The following is a 21,987-nucleotide window of genomic DNA, read 5'->3' on the forward strand; positions in this document are numbered from 1 at the left end:
GGGATTGCGGTGTGACCATCCTTCCTGGAGGGTGATTTCTCGCTTTCTCTCTCTCTCTCTCTCTCTCTGTCTGGCGAGCGCACGCACCCTATAGCAAAAAACCTCCAAAAAAAAAAAAAAGAAGTTACATAAAATAGAACTTAAGTAAGTACCCAAATTTTATGCATAAACCACAAACCATGGGGTTGGCCATGTGGGATCCAGTTGCTTTAACCTCTGCACCACCTGGTGGCCCAGTATTTTTCTTTGATGAAGTTTATTTTGAATATCTTGCTCTCTTTTTTTTTTTTTTAAGAATTACTCATTTATTCATTCATTTATTTTCATTTGACCAGAGAAAGACGGACACACAGAGAGAAGGAAAGTGAGAAAGCAAGCCACCATGTCTGGGACTTGAACCCTGGTTAGCCATGCGGGAGTGTCCAGCGCTTTAATCACCGTGCTATCTGCTGGCCCCAAATATCTCTTTACTGTAGTAAATTTTTTCCTTTCTTTAAATGACTGAAAAGGTTATTCTCCATTTCAGTTCTATTTGCAGTTTTAATTTCTTTTTTTTTTTTTTTTTTGGAGAGGTTTTTGCTATAAGGGCACGTGTGCTTGCCAGACAGACAGAGAGAGACAGAAAGCAAGAAATGGATGGCCATGCCGCAGTCTCTTCTCCTCCATTCTCTTCTCAGGATCTTGGTCACACATGCACATGCACCCGGCATGAGTTTCAAGCCACCGGGTCTGGGATGCGAACCGCGGTCGACTACATGGGAGTCCAGCGACATAGCCATTACGCTAACTGCTGGTTCCCCTGGTTCCCAGTTTTAATTTCTTGATCTTTATCCTATATGGTGATATACTGTTCAGATTCATGAATTTTACCATTTGTTAAAATTATAGTGATATATTAAAATTATAGTAATATAGTACATGGTAATGTCTATGAAATCATGGTTTTTATTTATTAAAATTATAGTGATCATATTAGGTGACGTGATATTGTCTGATATTATGGTTTTGATATACTTGATTTTTTCATAAGACTCATTTAAGTAGTACTATGAAAACAAACATATTTATTCAAATATAATCTGAAGCCAGTGAGTTTTTGATAAATACCAGTAAGAGCCTTAAAAATGTTTTAATATTTTCTGCATTTTGTTTTCTTCAGAGCATGGACTTGGATATGAAACAAGATTGTAGTCAACTGGTAGAAAGAATAAATGTTTTCAAAACAGCCTTTAGTGAGAATGAGGATGATGAAAGGTAAAGCTCCAAATTTCTTTTAATTTGGTGTTTGTAATATTTACACAGATGGTATACTTCCTTTAAAATGTCTAATAGAATGTTCACACACACAAAAGGAGCTCTGTTTTATAAGAAAGGTAGCTTATATTAAAAAGACATATCAAGAGTAAGAATTTGGGAGTATTTGTATAGTCTAATGGAAATAAGAAAACTTACTTAAAAATTATACATCTCTTATGAATATAACTGATCATTTAAATTACATACCTGTTGAAAATTTGAGAACTAAATATTGACGATATTAAGTAATAATTATTCATTTTAAATGATAATGTTTTCAACATTCTTTTTGAAGGGATACATACTTAGAATATTTCTGTATGAAGTGATACACTGTATGGCATTTTCTTTTTTTATTTTTTGAGAGGTTTTTGCTATAGGATGTATGCGCTTGCTAGAAAGACACAGAGAGACAAAGGCCAAAAACAAGAAATCACCCCCGGGAAGATGACTATGCCACAATCTATTCTCCATTTTCCTCTCGGGATCTTGGGCATGTGCGCACACGTATCCGTCATGAGTTTAAGGCACTGAGTCCAGGACTCGAACCGTGGTCGACCTCATGGGAGTCCACTGATATAGCCATTATGCCAACTGCTGATCCCTGTATGGCATTTTCTTTAAAATATATGGGAAGGTGAGAACTGGGCAGGAGCTATAGATAGAAACATATTGACCACTAGTAGTTAATTGGCGAAGCTGGGTCATAATTGATGAGGGTTCATTATAGTATTTTGTCTACTTTCAATTTGATTTTTATTTTAACTTTATTTATTTTCTTTGTAAGAGAGGGACAATACACACAACATCCTTAGCAGAGTCTTGATGCCATGTTTTATCCCAGCTTCAGGCAACCCCTGATCTTGGGCAAATACACACAGCAGGCTCAGGGAGGTCTCCAGATGCGAACCTAGACCCTTCCCATTGTGATCTGCCTTGCAGAGCACTACATTTTACTACTGTGCCAGTGTGTAGCCGCTTAATTTTTTAATAATAAATGAAATTTAGGGGGACCAGCAGTTAGCGTAATAGCTATGTCGCTGGACTCCACGTAGTCGACCGCGGTTTGAGTCCCGAACCCAGTGGCTTAAACTCATGCCAGGCGCGTGTGCGTGCGTGCCCAAAGCAAGTCACCTGGTCTGGGACTCGGCACCTTTAACCACCACACTGGCCCCCACAACTGTTTTATAATATATTAAATATAACTTCATAAAATGATTTAAACTTAATTACTCATCTGCATTGGTTGCAATAGATAAAAATTCTTAAAAGTGAAATATTCTTTGGACCAGCAGGGGGCATGGTGGTTAAGGTGCTGGACACTTCCACATGGTCAACTATGGTTCGAGTCCCAGACCTGGTGACTTGCTTTCTCACTTTCTCTCTCTCTCTCTCTGTGTGTGTGTCTCTTTCTGGTCAAATTAAAATAAATTAATGAATAAATAAAATTAAATAAAGAATTATTTTTTAAAAAAGTGAAATATTCTTTTTTTTTAAAGAAGTATTTAACTTTATTCATTCACTTATTATTTATTTATTTATTTATAATTGACCAGAGAGGGACAGAGTGAGAGAGAGAGAGAGAGAGAGAGAGAGAGCGAAAGAGGAGAGTGAGAAAGCAAGCCACCAGGTCTGGGACTTGAACTGCAGTCGACCATGTGGGAATCCAGCGCTCTTAACCACCACACCATTTGCCCGCCCCAAAAATGTTGTGGCTTTTTTTTTTTTCCTCCAACATCAGAGGCCATATGAGCTTGCAAAAGAGAGACAGAGATGGGGGCATGGGGGGAAGAGGAAGCTTCCCCCAATGGAGTTTGTCATGCTGAAATTCATTTTCTTCCCCTTCTCCATCCTGTTTAAATTTTGAGCATACACATCAATGTGCCAGGCATGTTTTTCAAGCCTCTGGTGGGATTCAAGTCATAGTTGGCTATGAAGAATCCGAGTCTTTTAACCACTAGACTACAAGTTTGGCCAATTCGTAAATGAAGGAAATTGGGTTGTTAAGAGTATCTTTGCCTTACTCAGAAGTAGTCTAATGCAAAATTAAACATTTGTTTGCACTCATGAAAAAAATTAGGGATTATATGAGGTTCGTTACTGCAGTTTTTATATGAACACCTGTATACCTTTATGGAAAAGCTCTTAACAGTTTTTCTGTTCCCACAGTCGACCAGCAGTTGCATTAATTAGAAAACTGATAGCTGTACTGGAATCTATTGAACGTCTACCTCTCCATTTGTATGATACACCAGGATCCACATATAACCTCCAGGTAAGAGAAATGCAGTAGCCAGTACTGAGGAATGCATCTAGGAGTAGGTTATACTTTTCTTTTTCTTTTTTTTTAAATAATTTCTTTTCACATTGGATTAAAATGAGAACTATTCTGCTTAATATTTTAAGGATTTTTCCTAAATGCCATCTGATCTTTTGTTTTTTTAGAATAATTTATTTATTTTTATTTATTATTATTATTTTTACGTTTTCTGTAGTGCATGTGTATTCACTAAGGAGAGAGAGAGAATGTGAGAAAGTGAGTCTCCAGATCCAGGACTCAAACTGTGGTCAATCTTGTGGGAGTCCAGTGCTTCAACTGCCCACGTCACCAGCTGGCTCCACCATTTGATATTTTAACAACTCTTGAATTCATTCACATTTCAGTTCTGTTTCATTTGATAAAATCATGGTGGATGGGACCAGCACATGGCTTAGCGGTTATGTTGTTGGACTCCCATATGGCTGACTAAGGTTTAAGTCCTGGATCAGTGGCTTGAAACTCACTCTGGGAGTGTGTGCATGCATACCCAAGATGCTAGAAGGAGAATAGAGGAGAAGAGATCATGGCATGGCCATTCCCCCTGGAGAGTGATTTTTCGTTCTCTTTCTCTCTCTGTGGTAAGCACACATGCCCTAAGCAAAAACATCTTAAAAAATACCATGGTGGAAAGTGTTTTTAATTATTCACTTTGTAAATATTAATTATAAGTAATAAATCATATTTTGGTAGACCATAAGTGAAATCAGTGGAGAAGGGCAGAGAAAAAGGGTTCCTTTTCTGGAATTAAGTCAAGTTCTTTCTTCATTCATTCAGGCTGCTATAATAAAATACCTTGTACTAGGTAATATTAAAAAAAGCTGAGGTACCAGCAGATGGTGTAATGGTTACATTGCTAGACTCTCATGTACACGACTGTTGTTTGAGTTCTAGACCTAGAGGCTTAAATCTTACCCTGGACTCATGTGCATGCCCTAGATCCCAAGATGAGAATGGAAGAGAAGGGATTGTGACATGGCCGTCCCCTCTGGAGGATGATGTCTTGCTTTTTGTGTCTCTGGCTCTCTGGCAAGCACACACACCCTATAGCAAAAATCTCTCTTAAAAGAAAAAAAAAAAAGACAGCAGAAAATATTGCTTACTTGGGAAGTCCAAGTCAAGCTACCATACCAGTAGATTCCTCATAGACAGCACCGTCTAGCTGTGTCCTTGTGACATGTAAGGGGCAGACAAGCTCCCTCAGGCCTCATTTATAAGGACACTAATCCCATTCATAAAGGCTTTACTCCCATGACATAATCTCCTCTCAGGGACCCTACTTGCCGACACTACTGCACTGGGGATTAAGTTTCAACATAAGACTTTTGGGGAAGTAGAAACTTTCAAACTATAGTAAGCCTCTTCCTTGTCTTTTTTTTTTTTTTTTTTTTTTTTTTTTTGAGAGATTTTATTTCCTGTAGGGTGCTTGTACTTGCTGTAGAGACAGAAAAAGTGAGAAATCACCTCCAGGGGAATGGCCATGCTGCAATCTTTCTTCCTCCATTCTCCTCTCAGGATTTTGGGCATGTACTCACACGTGCCCAGCATGAATTTCAAGCTACCAGGTCTGAGACTCAGACTCAAAGTGTAGTCAGCCACATGGGAATCCAGTGCCTTAACTATCACACCACTTACTCACCCCTTTTTTTTTCCTTGAAAGCCAGAAGCCTTTTTTTTTGGAGAGGTTTTTTGCTATAGGGTACGTGCACTCACCAGAAAGACAGAGAGAGAGAAAGTGAAAACCCCCAGGTTTGATGGCCACGCCACAATCCCTTCTCCTCCATTCTACTCTCGGGATATTGGGCATGTACACATGCGTGCCCAGCGTGATTTTAAGCCACCGCGTCTGGGACTCGACTGCGGTCGACTACATGGGAGTCCAGCGACATAGCTATTATGCCAAATGTTGGTCCCAAAAGTTGGGAGTCTTGCTATGTTCCTCAGGTTGGCTTTGAACTAGCTCTTCTCCTGTGGCAGCCTCTCTCATAGCTGGGTTATAGGCATGTGCCACTGCACTTGGCATACTTCTATTAATAATTTTGTATGGTACATTTTGTAAGATTGAGCAAATTCAAAAGATAGAAATACCAGGTTCTTTCTCTTTAATAATTTTCTGGTCCAAAGTGCTATTAAAATGCATATATAAATATTTAATTATCCTTATAGGAGTTAGTTAAGTTCTATGCACAAATGAAGCTACTTAAAATTGTTAGTCCTGGGACTAGCAGGTGGTGTAGTGGACTTATGTGGCCATCTGCACTTTGTTTCCCGGACCTGGTGGATTGAAACACATCAGGTGCATGTGTGTGTGTGCCCAAAATTCTGAGAGGAGAATGGAGGAGGGGATATTGCAGTGTGACCCTCTCTCCTGGGGGGTGATTTCTCACTTTTTCTCTCTCCATTTCTGTCTCTCTGGCATGGGCATGCAGAAATCCTTCTCTAAAGAGAAAGTTGTTAATCCTGTATTTGTTGACTACAAAAATAGATTAAAAGCTGTCTTGTATATTTAAGTTTATTAGTCTTATTATAGATTATATCATTATGATTAGCTTTAAAGCATCAGTCCCCAACCTTTTTGGCACCAGGGACAATTTTTCGGAAGACTATTTTTCCATGGACTAGAAAGGAAGTAGAGAGATGGTTGATTCAGGATAATTGAAGGACATTACATTTATTGTGCACTTGATTATTATGACTACATTGTAATATACAATGAAGTAATTATACAATTCATCATAGTATAGAATTGGTGGGAGCCGTGAGCTTGTTTTCCTGCAACTAAACAGTCCCAACTGGGGTGTCTTCTGAGAATCAAATGCTGCTGCTGCTGTTCTGATGGGCAGAGCTCAGGTGGTAATGTGAGTGATAGGGAGTGGCTGTAAATACAGATAAAGCTTCGCTTGTTTGCCCACTGCTTGCCTCCAGCTGTATGATCAAGTTCTTAACAGCCCCTGGACTGATGTCAGTCAGTGGTCCAGGGTTTGAGGACCTCCGCTTTAAAGGAATAAGCTTATTAGCTACTTTTCAAACTCTTGCCAGAGAAATGGTGAGTTGTAATTCATAGAGATTTAATATGTCTATCGAAGTACTTTATAGTAATTCTGTTTAAACTGTATATGTTAGAAGTTGATTGGAAACTAGTCAGTTAACTTTGTTTTTGTGTTTTTTTGTGTTTTCTTTTTTTTGAGAGGTTTTCGCTATAGGGCGCGTGTGCTCGCCAGACAGACAGAGAGAGAGACATAGAGACAGAAAGCGAGAAATCACCCCCCAGAGGGGATGGTCACGCCGCAATCCCTTCTCCTCCATTCTCCTCTCGGGATCTTGGGCACGCACACAACACGCGCCCGGCGTGAGTTCTAAGCCACCGGGTCCGGGACGCGAACCACAGTCGACTACGTGGGAATCCAGCAACATAGCCATTATGCTAACTGCTGGTTCCCAGCTTTGTTTTTTTCTCAATAGGCAGTATCACTTACTTGATCATTTAAAAAAAAATTAATAGAAAATGAGTTTGTTCATCAGTCCTTCCAATGTGCTTATTCATTTTAAATCTCAGTTGTTGTGATCATGTAGTGTGTGCCATTTTACAGTTCTAAACAAAAAGCAAGATATGTTCTGAAACATTTTGATTATTTTGGTGTAGATACTTACACGAAGATTACGATTCCGGTTGGAACGCTTATGTGGCCATCTGCACTTTGTTTCCCGGACCTGGTGGATTGAAACACATCAGGTGCATGTGTGTGTGTGCCCAAAATTCTGAGAGGAGAATGGAGGAGGGGATATTGCAGTGTGACCCTCTCTCCTGGGGGGTGATTTCTCACTTTTTCTCTCTCCATTTCTGTCTCTCTGGCATGGGCATGCAGAAATCCTTCTCTAAAGAGAAAGTTGTTAATCCTGTATTTGTTGACTACAAAAATAGATTAAAAGCTGTCTTGTATATTTAAGTTTATTAGTCTTATTATAGATTATATCATTATGATTAGCTTTAAAGCATCAGTCCCCAACCTTTTTGGCACCAGGGACAATTTTTCGGAAGACTATTTTTCCATGGACTAGAAAGGAAGTAGAGAGATGGTTGATTCAGGATAATTGAAGGACATTACATTTATTGTGCACTTGATTATTATGACTACATTGTAATATACAATGAAGTAATTATACAATTCATCATAGTATAGAATTGGTGGGAGCCGTGAGCTTGTTTTCCTGCAACTAAACAGTCCCAACTGGGGTGTCTTCTGAGAATCAAATGCTGCTGCTGCTGTTCTGATGGGCAGAGCTCAGGTGGTAATGTGAGTGATAGGGAGTGGCTGTAAATACAGATAAAGCTTCGCTTGTTTGCCCACTGCTTGCCTCCAGCTGTATGATCAAGTTCTTAACAGCCCCTGGACTGATGTCAGTCAGTGGTCCAGGGTTTGAGGACCTCCGCTTTAAAGGAATAAGCTTATTAGCTACTTTTCAAACTCTTGCCAGAGAAATGGTGAGTTGTAATTCATAGAGATTTAATATGTCTATCGAAGTACTTTATAGTAATTCTGTTTAAACTGTATATGTTAGAAGTTGATTGGAAACTAGTCAGTTAACTTTGTTTTTGTGTTTTTTTGTGTTTTCTTTTTTTTGAGAGGTTTTCGCTATAGGGCGCGTGTGCTCGCCAGACAGACAGAGAGAGAGACATAGAGACAGAAAGCGAGAAATCACCCCCCAGAGGGGATGGTCACGCCGCAATCCCTTCTCCTCCATTCTCCTCTCGGGATCTTGGGCACGCATACAACACGCGCCCGGCGTGAGTTCTAAGCCACCGGGTCCGGGACGCGAACCACAGTCGACTACGTGGGAATCCAGCAACATAGCCATTATGCTAACTGCTGGTTCCCAGCTTTGTTTTTTTCTCAATAGGCAGTATCACTTACTTGATCATTTAAAAAAAAATTAATAGAAAATGAGTTTGTTCATCAGTCCTTCCAATGTGCTTATTCATTTTAAATCTCAGTTGTTGTGATCATGTAGTGTGTGCCATTTTACAGTTCTAAACAAAAAGCAAGATATGTTCTGAAACATTTTGATTATTTTGGTGTAGATACTTACACGAAGATTACGATTCCGGTTGGAACGTGCACCTGGTGAGACTGCATTGATAGACCGGACTGGCAGAATGTTGAAGATGGAACCATTAGCTACAGTTGAATCTCTGGAACAGTATCTCTTGAAAATGGTGAGTTTCTGGAAAGGGCATGGTGAAACACACCTCTGCTAATGGTTTAACCCTTTAGGACAGTTTAGGGAGCATATCTTCATGGTTATAGTAGTATAGTTTGACCCAGTAATTTCATTTTTAAAAATCTATTTTAAGAAAATCATCTGGGGGAACCAGCAGTTAGCGTAATGGCTATGTCGCTGGACTTCCACGTAGTCGACCGCGGTTCGTGTCCCGGACCCGGTGGCTTAGAACTCATGCCGGTCGCGTGTGCGTGCATGCCCAAGATCCCGAGAGGAGAATGGAGGAGAAGGGATTGCGGCGTGACCATCCCCACTGGGGGGTGATTTCTCGCTTTCTGTCTCTATGTCTGTCTCTGTCTGTCTGGCGAGCGCACGCGCCCTATAGTGAAAATCTCTCCAAAAAAAAAAAAGAAAAGAAAATCATCTGGGATCAGCAGGTGGTGTGGTGGTTAAGGCACTGGACAGTCACACTTGGCCAACCACGGTTTGAGTCCTGGACCTGGTGATTTGCTTTCTCACTTTTCCTCTTTCTTCCCATCGCTCTGTGTCTCTCTCTGGTCAAATTAAAATATGTGAATGAACAAAAATTAATTATTTTTTAAAAAGTGAGCATTTATATTAAAAAAGACAATAATTTCATGTATTCCATAACTGCTTTCTATATGAAGATGTTTATTATACTTCTTTGTAATACTAAAAAAGCGAACCAAATTTTACTGCCATTCAGTAGAAGAATGTCAAGTACATAATTTCTCTTTTTTAAAATTTACTTATTTCTGATTGACAAATAAATTGCACATATTATTTCTATTAATTTGAATATTATATAACTGTCAAAATATATAAATATTAATGGTAATGGAAAATGTTTTTATACATTTATATGATCAAGACCTTGATTTATTTTATGCACTGAAATAGTAGACTAAAGAAATACTCTGTGTGGGGTTGGCAGGTGGCGTGGTGTTTAAGGGCACTGGACTCCCTCATGGCCAAACGTGGTTTGGGTCCTGGACCTGGCTGCTTGCTTCTCTCTCTCTCTCTCTCTTTTTTACTCTGTCCCTCTCTGGTCAAATTAAAATGAATAAATAAATGGATACATAAAACTAAATAAAATCTTTATTTTTTTTGCTATAGGGCGCGTGAGCTCACCAGAAAGACAGAGAGATAGAGAGACAGAAAGTGAGAAATCACCCCCCGGGGGGGATGGCCACACTGCAATCCCTTCTCCTCAGTTCTCCTCCTGGGATCTTGGGCATTCATGCACATGTGCCCGGCGTGAGTTTAAGCCACCGGCTCTGGAATTAGAACTGTGGTTGACTACATGGGAGTCCAGCGACATAGCCATTATACTAACTGCTGGTCCCAATAAAATCTTTTTGTAAAGAAAAGAAATACTCTCATATTAATTGTGGGATTCTTTGTGAGACTTTATTTTTCTGTACATTTAAATTTTTTGTATTTAAATTTTTTTTATAGGATTATTAGTTCATTACTATTTTTAAAATTTGGTATAGGGCATGTTCACCAGAGACATACACACACACATACACAGAGACAAGAGAGAGAGTGAGAAAGCAAGCCATCAGGCCCAGGACTCGATTCATAGTTAGCCATGTGGCAGTCCAGTGCTTTAACCACCACGCCACCTGCTAGCTCCTTGAAAAAATATTTTTAGATGAGCTTTTGTTACAGTAAAACTAATCACATTAGAAAGATAAAAAATAAATGGAAAATACATCTAAACACAGCATTATTAAGGTGACTGTCTTCCATATTTTCTTTGACCTAGGTAGCAAAACAGTGGTATGATTTCGACCGATCCTCATTTGTTTTTGTTAGAAAATTAAGAGAAGGCCAAAATTTTATATTTCGGCATCAGCATGATTTTGATGAAAATGGAATCATTTACTGGATTGGAACAAATGCAAAGTAAGTCATTCTGTTTAAGCTAAAGTGAAATATTTACCTGGATAGAAGAAGTGTAAGTATAGTAAAATTATTAAGCATTCTTTGAGTATATTACAGTATAAGGATTTTTGTCTCAAGGGTTAAATTTAAGTTAACCTAAATTGTTTTGTGTAAGGAAAAAAAAGTCTGAATTTCTAATTGTAGAATTTTATCTAAGTTAATATAATTTTATATTTTAAGAAAACTAGTGATCAAATGAAATTTTTTAATATGGCTAATTTTTCTTTATTTTTGCATAGAACTGCATATGAATGGGTCAATCCGGCTGCTTATGGACTTGTAGTAGTAACATCATCAGAAGGAAGAAATCTACCTTATGGTCGCTTAGAAGACATATTAAGTCGTGATAATTCAGCTTTAAATTGTCACAGCAATGATGATAAGAATGCATGGTTTGCCATAGACCTGGGTCTCTGGGTAATACCATCAGCATATACACTTCGTCATGCTCGTGGTTATGGAAGGTCTGCACTGAGAAATTGGGTTTTCCAGGTATCCAAAGATGGACAGAACTGGACTTCTTTGTATACCCATGTTGATGACTGCAGTCTCAATGAACCAGGGTTAGTTGAGGCATCTTTTCACATTGGAAACCTCAGTAAAGAGTTTTGTTGATTTTTGTAATTATATTCTATGAGCGTTTTTCTTTATGAAATATTGAAGGATTTTCTTTCTAAAAACAAATCATTTGATACTGTAGTTCAGGCACTGAAACTTTGAAATACTGACATTCTAATACTGTCAGAAAGCTTAGATTAGGCTCGATCTTGGTGGCATAGCAGTAGAGCACTGTTGCGCAACGCAGATGCCATATGAACTGTGAGAGGTCCCAAGTTTATCTGAACACCTTGGGCACATTTGTGATTCTAGCCGACTGGAGGTTTCAGTTGGTATGGCAAGACCCTGTCGAGGGTGATTCTCTAGTTGTTTCTCTCAGAAGAAATAAAACAATTTTTTCCCTAAATCATTTTTATTTAAATTTATATATTTATTTATTTTAATTTGACCAGAGAGGGGCAGAGCAAGGGGGTGGGGAATAAGAAAGCAAGCTGCCAGGTCTGGCCATGTGGGAGTCTGGTGCCCTTAATGACCATGCCACGCGCCTGCCCAGAAATAAACTTCTAAAAAAAGATTAAATATTACTAGAAAGTTGAGTGTATTTGTTTTAAAAATTGATGTATATGTGATACGTGCTTCAAAAAGTTCATGGAAAGTACATATTTTGAAAAATTATGGATTTCAAGATTGTTTGCACCAAAATGATCTCATACTTTAATTCTTATTTTTCCACAAACATTTGAAGCCCCTTTGTAACACAGTAATGAAAACAATAGAATAGAACTCGCTTTTTATATACTCCTTATAGTCAATATATGAATGTCCAACAAATAGTGACTATTGTGGATTATAGAGTTAAGGGTGACTTAAATATTTCTTTTTTTTTTTTTACCCCCCCCCAAATTTTTCTTATTTTTATGTATCTCCTGAATTTTATGTATGATCATATATTTTTAAGGAAAGGAGGTCAGTAATTATATTTCTTTTTTGTTGTTGTTAATTTGTAAGAACAGAGTATATAGAGGGAGAGAGGGAGTGTGGGAAAACAAGAAAGCACACCCCATGGAGAATGGTCACACCACAATTCCTCCATTTCTCCCTTCTTTTGAGATTTTGGGCATGCATGCATGTGCACCTGGTGTATTTGTTTGTTTTGTTTTGTTTTGGAGAGGTTTTTGCTATAGGACGTGTATGCTGCCAGAAAGAGACAGAAAGCAAGAAATCGCTCCCCAGCGGGGATGGCCACACTGCAATCCCTTCTCCTCCATTCTCCTATTGGAGTCTTGGGCACACATGCACGCACATGTGCCCGGCATGAGTTTAAGTCACCGGGTTGGGGACTCAAACCGCGGTCGACTCCATGGAAGTCCAACGACATAGTCATTATGCCATCTGCTGGTCCCGAACCTGGTGTGTTTCTTAAACCACTGGGTACAGAACTTGAAATGTGCATCAGCCATGTGGGATTCAGCTGCCTTAACCATTATGCTACAAGTTTGTCCCAGATACTGTATTTCTAAAAACTTCATTCTGTTTTAATTGCAAGTTGTGGTATATTTTATGGGGTAGAGTTTGGGGTTGAATTGTATTCTGCATTTATTATGAAAGGAATTTATTAACATTCGGAATAATAGGTAATCTTCATGTTTTAAAGTTAAAATTGTAATGTACCATTTAAAACTTTGCAGGACTTTAAAAAACCCTTTTTGTCACAAAATCTTATCTCTTATTTCTCCCCTTTAAACTTCCTTATCTTTTAATTATACTAATCATAAATCAAGCCAGCAGGTGGCTTTGTGGTTAAGGCACTGGACTCCTGCATGTCTGACCCACGGTTTGAGTTCAGATCTGGCGGCTTGCTTTCTCACTCCCTCACTCCTCTCTCCCTCCTCCATCTCTCTCTGGTGAACACGCATGCAGTATAGCAAATTTAATAATAATAATAATAATAATAAATGAAATTAAATAATTCTGGGGCCAGCAGGTGGTGTGGTGGTTTTAAGAGTGTGGGACTGGGACCAGCAGTTTGCGTAATGGCTATGTCACTGGACTCCCATGTAGTTGACCCGAGTTCGAGTCCCGGACACAGTGGCTTAAACTCAACACCAGGTTCATATGCCTGTGTGCCCAGAATCCTCAGAGGAGAATGGAGGAGAATGGGTTATGGTGTGGCCCTCCCCCCTGGGGGGTGATTTCTCGCTTTCTATCTGTCTCTCTCTGTCTTTCTGGCGAGCGCATGCACCCTACAGCAAAAAAAAACTCTCAAAAAAAAAATGATTGCTGGACTCCCACATGGCTGACCATAGTTCAAGTCTCAGGCCTGGTGGCTTGCTTTCTTACTGAATGTCTCTCTCTCACACTCTGTCCCTCTCTGGTCAAATTTAAAATAAATAAAGTTAAATTTAAAAAAACTGTAAAATCACTTAATGTTAAAGAGTCAAATTAATAGAATACATTTAAATATCTCATTTTTACTTGGTTTCTTGATTCTTATAAATAGTGAACTGTTCAGTGGATATGAAAATGTATTAATTTTTTGTCCACTTTCTGTATTATATTAAAAATCTCTCCCATCCCAAATATCTGCTATCGGTTTTAAAACATAACACATTTTTTCTTTTAACACATTTACAGGTCAACTGCAACCTGGCCTCTTGATCCACCAAAGGATGAGAAACAAGGGTGGAGACATGTGAGAATTAAACAGATGGGGAAGAATGCTAGTGGACAAACACACTACCTCTCGCTCTCTGGATTTGAGCTTTATGGCACTGTAAATGGAGTATGTGAAGATCAGCTAGGTAAGGAGATGATAGGACGTTTTTCTAACTTACTGAAACAATTTTAGCTATGAAAAGTGATTTGCTTTACATTTCGCCACTTTTCTATTTGACAGGGAAAGCAGCAAAGGAAGCAGAAGCTAATCTTAGAAGACAGAGACGTCTAGTGCGCTCCCAAGTCCTGAAATACATGGTTCCAGGAGCTCGTGTCATCAGAGGCCTTGATTGGAAATGGCGAGATCAGGATGGCAGCCCGCAGGGAGAAGGCACTGTTACAGGAGAACTACATAATGGTGAGTAGGTACCTAGTACTTGTACTGTAGAAATATTTATTTTTGTACTGCAGTGTATTTGTACTTGTACTGTAGTATATATTATATCTTGAGGTAGTTCATAAATCATATTGATGTACCAGCACTAATAGAAGAACATACATTCATTTCACATTAAAATGGAAAAATATTTATTTAGAAATAAAGGAAATTTTAAAATTTGGGGATTTGGGGGCAGGTAGTGAAGGTGGGATCAGTAGTTAGTGTAATGGTTATGTCACTGAACTCCCATGTAGTCAACCATGGTTCGAATCCTGGACCCAGTGGCTTAAACTCACACCAAGCGCATGTGCTTGTTTACCCAAGATCCCGAGAGGAGAATGGAGGATAAGGGATTGTGGCGTGGCCATCACCCCCTGAGGAGCAATTTCTCATTTCTGTCTCTGTGTCTTTGGTGAGTGCACGCGCTCTATAGCAGAAACCTCTCAAAAAAAAAAAAAAAAAAAAAAAAAAAAGGAATAAAAAAATTTTTTTTTTTTTTTTTTTTTTTTTCTGAGAGGTTTTATAGGGCACGTGTGCTTACCAGAAAGACAGAAAGCGAGAAATCACCCCTGGGGGAATGGCCACACCACAATCCCTTATCCTCTATTCTCTCGGGATCTTGGGCACGCACACACATGTGCCCAGCGTGAGTTTAAGCCACTGGGTCCAGGACTCGAACTATGGTTGACTACATGGGAGTCCTGCGACATAGCCATTATGCCAACTACTGGTCCCTAAATAATTCTTTAAAACAAATTGGGAAGTTTTGATTAGAAACTTTTTACTACTAATTTAAAGTAATTGTCAAACTGGTGTCAGTTGAGTATCTTCAAGATATATTTCCTTTTAATTTTTCCTTTGATTTATTTTCCAGTTTTTTGGAGGACATTTTAAAATTTCTCATGCTTTATTTGTTGTTGTTTTATTAGTCTCACAGAACTCTGGCAATAAATTTTTACTGTGCTATATATCATGTAGTAGAAAAAGGATTAACATTTTTACTTTTTTTTTTCAATAAAGCATAGAACCAGAAATTTAACTTCTTTGTTAGTACATTATGATTTATTTTGTGGTTATTCATTCTACCTGCACTTTTAGGGATATTTAAACTTTCATGTTTTGCATGTGTTACTGTGTAAGTCAAGTTTATTCCTTTTTTTTAAAGAATCATTTTATTTAGCTTCATTTATTATTATTATTATTTAATTTGACCCGGGTGCGGGAGGAATGTAAGAATGCAAGCCACCAGGTCCCCAGGTCCAGGACTCAAACTGCGGTCAGCCAGTGGGAGTCCAGTGCCATTAAGAATTATTTATTTATTCAATTCTGTTTATTATCATTATTTTTAATTTGACCAGAGAGAGAGAGAAAGGGAAAGTGAGAAACCAAGCTTTCAGGTCCAGGGCTTGAACCACTGTCGGTCATGTGGAAATCCAGTGCCTTTAGCCATCATGCCAGCTGCCAGCCCCTCAATTTTTATTCTTAACCTTTCATGCTCTAGATGTTAGCAAAGCCCTTACCCACTTAATAAATCGCTATTAATTCTCAGAACTATAGCAGTAGCTAATTTTTTTCTAACCATGAGGCTTACTTATTAGCAGAACAACCCCTAAATAATAGTGGGTTGGTTTGTATTATTTTTGTCTAATATTTAGAAAGTAAAATGTTCATGTTCTTAACTTATGCCAAATATTTAAAGAACTATAATAACAGTGACAGTGTTTAGAAGAATTACTAATGTTTAATTTCTTCATGTACTCATATTTTATGTGATAAAGGCATTTATTTAAATAAACCCTTTGCTTTTATTACTTTCACAGTTCTGTCCTTTAAGTTACTGCATTACCAAATACATTTATCTTAGTCATACTTTGATGACAAATCATTGTAATCATAGCAGACTTACAGTAAGCCAAAATTCATGACAGTTACAGTTGAGCTGACAATAGTGTTATTCAACTAAAAAACTTCAGATGTCCTTTTTTTTAGGTATCTTGATAATATTTATTTATTTAAGTTTAATAGCGAGCATATGTGCTCACTGGAGTGAGAAATAGGATAGAGGGTGAGAAAGCACCCCCACTGGGAATGTTCATACTGCAGTCCCTTCTCTATTCCAACTTTTGGGATTTTGGGTACAAGCACTTGTGCCTGGTGTGTTTCGCAAGCTACCAGGTCTGAGACTTAAACTATATTGTCAGCCATGTGATATCCAGCTGCTTTAACCACCATGCCACCAGTTGCCCCATCCCCGCTTTTATTTGTTATTTACTTATTTTATTTTATTTATGTATTTATTTATTTATTTTTTAGAGGTTTTTGCTATAGTGATGTGCGCTCGCCAGAAAGATAGAGACAGACAGCAAGAAATCACCTCCATGGGGAATGGCCATGCAGCAGTCCCTTCTTCATTATCCTCTCGGGATCTTGGGCACGCACACACACGCACCCCACGTGAGTTTAAGCCACCGGGTCCGGTACTCGAACTGTGGTTGACTACATGGGAGTCCAGCGACATGGCCATTACTCCAACTGCTGGACCTGTGTCCCCACTTTTTAAAAATTTGCTAGAGGGCATGCGTACTTGCCAGAGGGAGAGAGAGAGAGACAAGGTGAGAAAGCACACCCCCACTGGGGATGCTCACACCACAATCCCTTCTCCATTTCTCCCTCCTGTCAGGATTTTGAGCTTGTATACACATGCGCCAGGCTTATTTTTCAGATCTTTGGGTCTAAAACTCTAACTACACTCACTCATGTGGGATCCAGTCTCTTTAACTGCCACACCCCTACTTTGGTATTACTTATTAGTAAGTTAATATTCTGTCTCTCATAAATTATTATGGTCTGAAATGTGGATTTGATAAGTTAGTTAGGTTACATGTAACAGTTCATTTTTCTCTAGATGGAGTCAACTGAAGTGACTGTATAGGCAAATTGGAATCTTTTCTTTTTTAAATTTACTTATTATCATCTTACTTATATTACATTGAATCGCATATAACTTTACAGTTTATTACATTGGCAAAATGGAATTTTAATTTCAGAATTTAGTTTTCAAAAAAGACCTGATTTTGCTGACGTAACAAATGTAGAAACTCAGTCTTCACTGACCAGCATGACCATTTTTGTTGTCATTCTTTAAAACCTTATGTCAGAGGGCCCAGCAAATGCCATAGTGGTTACGTTTCTGGACTCCCACAGGGCCAACTGCAGTTCAAGTCCTGGATCTGGTGGCCGGAAAATCATTCCAGGTGTGTGTGTGTGTGCACCCAAGATCCCAGGAGGGGAATAGAGGAGAAGGGATTGCAGTGTGGGTGTCCCTCCTGGGGGAGTGATTTCTTGCTTTCTCTCTTGCTGTCTCTGTCTCTCTCTCTCTCTTTCCCCCAGCAAGCCCACACACCCTCTGGCAGAAACCTCTAAAGAAAAAAAAAAACTGATATCAGAGAGGAGTCTTAGTTTTCAAATACTTAAGCCAGTGACTGACTACTCCAATAATTGTAGCCATTAATAACTCTTATTTATCTTTTTATATATCTTTTGAGCATAGGAGAACCTGAACATTTTGCACCCATATCATAAGTATTGGTTTGTTGGAAAAGTCATGACACATGTTTGTATCAACAAACAGAAAAATATGTCATGACTTTTCCAATAGCCCAATAGTATGTATTTATTCTTTCTTGGTTTCTTCTTCAAGGTTTTAGATATCAGTTTAAAGCCTCATATAAATGATTTATTTTTGTTTTGTATTTTTTCCACATTGTATTGATTTTATCTGTTTCCCTTCTAAAGAGTCTATATATTGGTAGGAATATTAATTTATTAGTTTATTCCTTAAATATTGTGTGCCTACTATATAAAACTACTTGGTTAGAGCTCAGATACTTAATGATCAACACAAAGTATGGTCCCTGCCTTCTGGGTAAAACATATATAGGGTTATGAATTTTGGTAAGTGCTATGAAATATCAGTATATTTTTTGGACCATTTAATGCAGTACAAAAATCAATTTTATTTGTGATTGGAATATATTTCTGAACCTCTCCTTTTCTCATACTTTTCTATGTAGCAGAAGAGATAGTTTAAAAAAGTTGGTTCTTCAGGACCAGCAGATGGAGTAATGGTTACATCGCTGAACTCCCACATAGTTGACCGTGGTTCAAGTCTTGGACCCGGTGACTTAAAACTCACACCAGGCATGTGTGCATGTGTGCCCAAAGTCTCCAGAGGAGAAAGGAGAAGGGATTGTGGTGTGGCTATCCCCCATGGGGGATGATTTCTTGCTTTTTGTCTCTCGATGTCTCTGGCAAGTGTACATGCCTGTAACAAAAATCTCTCTTAAAAAAAGGAAAAAGAAGTTAGTTCTTTAGAGGTTATTTGAGTATACAGAATAAATTGAAATCTCATATAAGGTATTTATAATATCAGTCAATCTTCCTTTCACAGAACCTGTAAGCGTATAATACATAATCCCCACAATTAATTCAGTGTTACTTAACTCCTCTGAGCTTCATCACAAACATATATGACCTTAGTGTGTGTGTGTGTGTGTGTGTGTGTGTGTGTGTACACACAAGTTGGGTGGACATGTATGATACAGCTTGCTCCTTGTGCGTGTGTGGGTAAAGTACTTTTAAACTTTATAAAGGTCAGTTTACTTAAAAATGAAGGTTTTTTTGGTGTTGTGTTTTCCCTGAAGAAGTTAGCTTATAATATAAAATAAGATTATAAGATTTTTATTGTTTTCCTAATAGGCAATTTTTTTTTCTTTTTTTTTCTTTTGCTTTTGGACATTAACTACCTTTAAAAAATCAAAAAAACAGTACCATCGTTCAAGTTCAAGTATACGTAGGCTGAATATCATTATACTTGTTAGTTCTTTACATGTTATTAGCTCTTGTATATAGAGTCTAATTAAAGAGCTCAGCATGCTTTTTATATTTTGTTATTAGAATTTTCTGTGCTTTTTCAAATTTATTAAACTTAATCATAAGAGAACCAAATAACCACTGAACTTTGAGAACACAACCGAAATGCTAACTTAGTGTTTCATTTGAGCTAGTGGCCTAAAATTTCCACAGTAATACATGACTTATTTGTGTTTTAGAGGGCTTCTTCCCAATTTAGTAAGCCAGCACATTCTTCTAGAAAGAACATTTGACCAATAATTATATTTAGTAGTTAAAAATCTTAGATTCCATTTACTTGCTGAAGTTGCATTATGTTATCATATCAGTTAAAAAATTTTTTTAAACTATTCTTCCATTTAAAAGATAAGCTAGGAGATGTAATCATGACCCTTGCATTATTTTAAAATATCATTATATACACTAGTTTAGGAATTGGGGAAATAGAAGAATTTTAAATGATTCCTGGAAATCTTGTGTACGGTACCTATTCCTTTTGTTCAATGTAATTTTATCATGGCAGTTTAATAATATAGGATTTCCAATAAGTAACCTAACCTTATATAGTCAATAATGTTTGAACTGGTTAAGTCCAAAAAATTTGCATCTTAGTTGGCAAACCTCAAATGACTGTACAAATTCAGAGAAGTACAACACTGAAATGAAAAGCTGATCCCATATTGTGGAGCTACTGTCTGACACGCTCCTATCTGCTTTCTGCTGGGTCTCACAAACTCCTGTCCCTTTCCAGGCTGGATTGATGTCACCTGGGATGCTGGTGGCTCAAACTCTTACCGTATGGGCGCAGAAGGAAAATTTGACCTCAAGCTTGCACCAGGGTACGACCCTGATACAGTGGCATCACCCAAACCTGTTTCATCCACTGTTTCAGGCACAACGCAATCATGGAGCAGCTTGGTGAAAAACAACTGTCCAGACAAGACATCTGCTGCTGCAGGCTCCTCAAGTAGAAAAGGAAGCAGCAGTTCTGTGTGTAGCGTGGCCAGTAGCAGCGACATCAGCTTGGGTTCGACCAAAACGGAACGGAGATCAGAAATTGTAATGGAACACAGTATAGTTTCAGGAGCTGATGTCCATGAACCAATTGTTGTTCTTTCATCTGCTGAAAACGTCCCTCAAACAGAAGTAGGGTCATCTTCCAGTGCAAGCACCAGCACCTTAACAGCGGAAATGGGAAGTGAAAATGCTGAAAGGAAGTTAGGCCCTGATAACTCTGTTCGTACTCCTGGGGAGTCTAGTGCAATATCCATGGGAATCGTTAGTGTTAGCTCTCCTGATGTTAGTTCAGTATCTGAATTAACTAATAAAGAAGCTGCTTCACAACGACCCCTTAGCTCTTCAGCAAGTAACAGACTGTCAGTGAGTTCTTTGTTGGCTGCTGGGGCCCCAATGAGCTCTAGTGCAAGTGTACCTAACCTGTCCTCAAGAGAAACATCTAGCTTGGAAAGTTTTGTAAGGAGAGTGGCAAACATAGCACGGACTAATGCCACGAACAACATGAATCTAAGCCGAAGCAGCAGTGATAACAACACTAATACTTTGGGGAGGAATGTGATGAGCACAGCAAGTAAGTGAGCTTTTCCTTATGGAACCCAATGCTTTTACCACTCTGAGGGATACAAAGTAGGGTCTCTCATTCCGTGCATTTTAGCTGCAGTTTTATTAATCAAGTTAGATACATCTACATCAAATTAGCATTTGAGGAATGTGAAGTTAAATTTTATAGAATCATAATATTTTAAGAACTCAGATTAGGTGTGATAAAGAGCTTCTTATTCTGAAAGGGTAAAATAGTAACACTTCTGTTTTTCACTCATTTATGATAAATGGTTAAGCAAAGTTGCATGAGGAAACAGATAATTATTAAATATTATTATGGCCCATTGAAACCAAAGCATCACATAGCTTGTACTTAAGCCCTAAATCAATTCTAGTTTGTAACAGTTACTTAGTTCTACTTTAATCTCTTAGTGGGTCAAAATTATTCCTTTGGAGAGTGAACTGGGAATTATTTCATTGCTTGTTTCACTTTTTTAAAAAAAGCTCAGTTGAATATTTTGAAACATAATAGTAATGTAAAAACAATAACTTTTAATTGGATTTCAGTTGGGTTCCCAAAGTTGTTTCTTTTTTACTTTTGCATTATTAGTGTTTTATGACCTTCATCTTTAGAAAGTATAAAACTTGGTTTTTCTAAGGTTTGTACAGTCTTAGATATTTGAACTGATTTGCTTCATTTTTGTTTTTAGCTTCTCCTCTTATGGGTGCTCAGAGTTTCCCTAATTTGACCACACCTGGTACTACATCAACTGTGACTATGTCAACATCCAGTGTTACTAGCAGCAGCAACGTAGCTACAGCAACAACAGTTTTATCAGTTGGTCAGTCATTAAGTAATACTTTAACCACCAGCCTCACATCGACCTCCAGTGAGAGTGACACAGGACAGGAAGCAGAATATTCCTTATATGGTACGTTGTAGTTTAAAATGGAAATACAGTATTTAGATATTTATACAGCAATACTTTTCTTGTATGTTTCTGGGGCTTTTTTGTTTTGTTTTGTTTTCATTGCCAAGGGCTTCTCTTCTCCAGAGAAA

General features: G+C 38.2%; 1 protein-coding gene across 2 annotated transcripts in view; it reads left to right on the forward strand.

Moving 5' to 3' along the window:
• Positions 1 to 21,987, forward strand: part of HECTD1 (HECT domain E3 ubiquitin protein ligase 1) — a gene marked incomplete in the record, with an annotated part of 117,516 nt that overhangs the window by 68,735 nt on the left and 26,794 nt on the right. Inside the window, 9 exon segments of one of the 2 annotated variants that reach the window (XM_027773407.1) lie at positions 1,160 to 1,254; positions 3,466 to 3,571; positions 8,694 to 8,828; positions 10,626 to 10,765; positions 11,044 to 11,367; positions 13,997 to 14,163; positions 14,259 to 14,435; positions 20,119 to 20,955; positions 21,638 to 21,859. In XM_027773407.1, the coding sequence (XP_027629208.1) occupies positions 1,160 to 1,254; positions 3,466 to 3,571; positions 8,694 to 8,828; positions 10,626 to 10,765; positions 11,044 to 11,367; positions 13,997 to 14,163; positions 14,259 to 14,435; positions 20,119 to 20,955; positions 21,638 to 21,859 (2,203 nt within the window). 2 annotated transcript variants of the gene reach the window in all.

The sequence above is a fragment of the Tupaia chinensis genome, unplaced genomic scaffold, assembly GCF_000334495.1.
Source record: "Tupaia chinensis unplaced genomic scaffold, TupChi_1.0 Scaffold000350_1, whole genome shotgun sequence".
Lineage (NCBI taxonomy): Eukaryota > Metazoa > Chordata > Mammalia > Scandentia > Tupaiidae > Tupaia > Tupaia belangeri.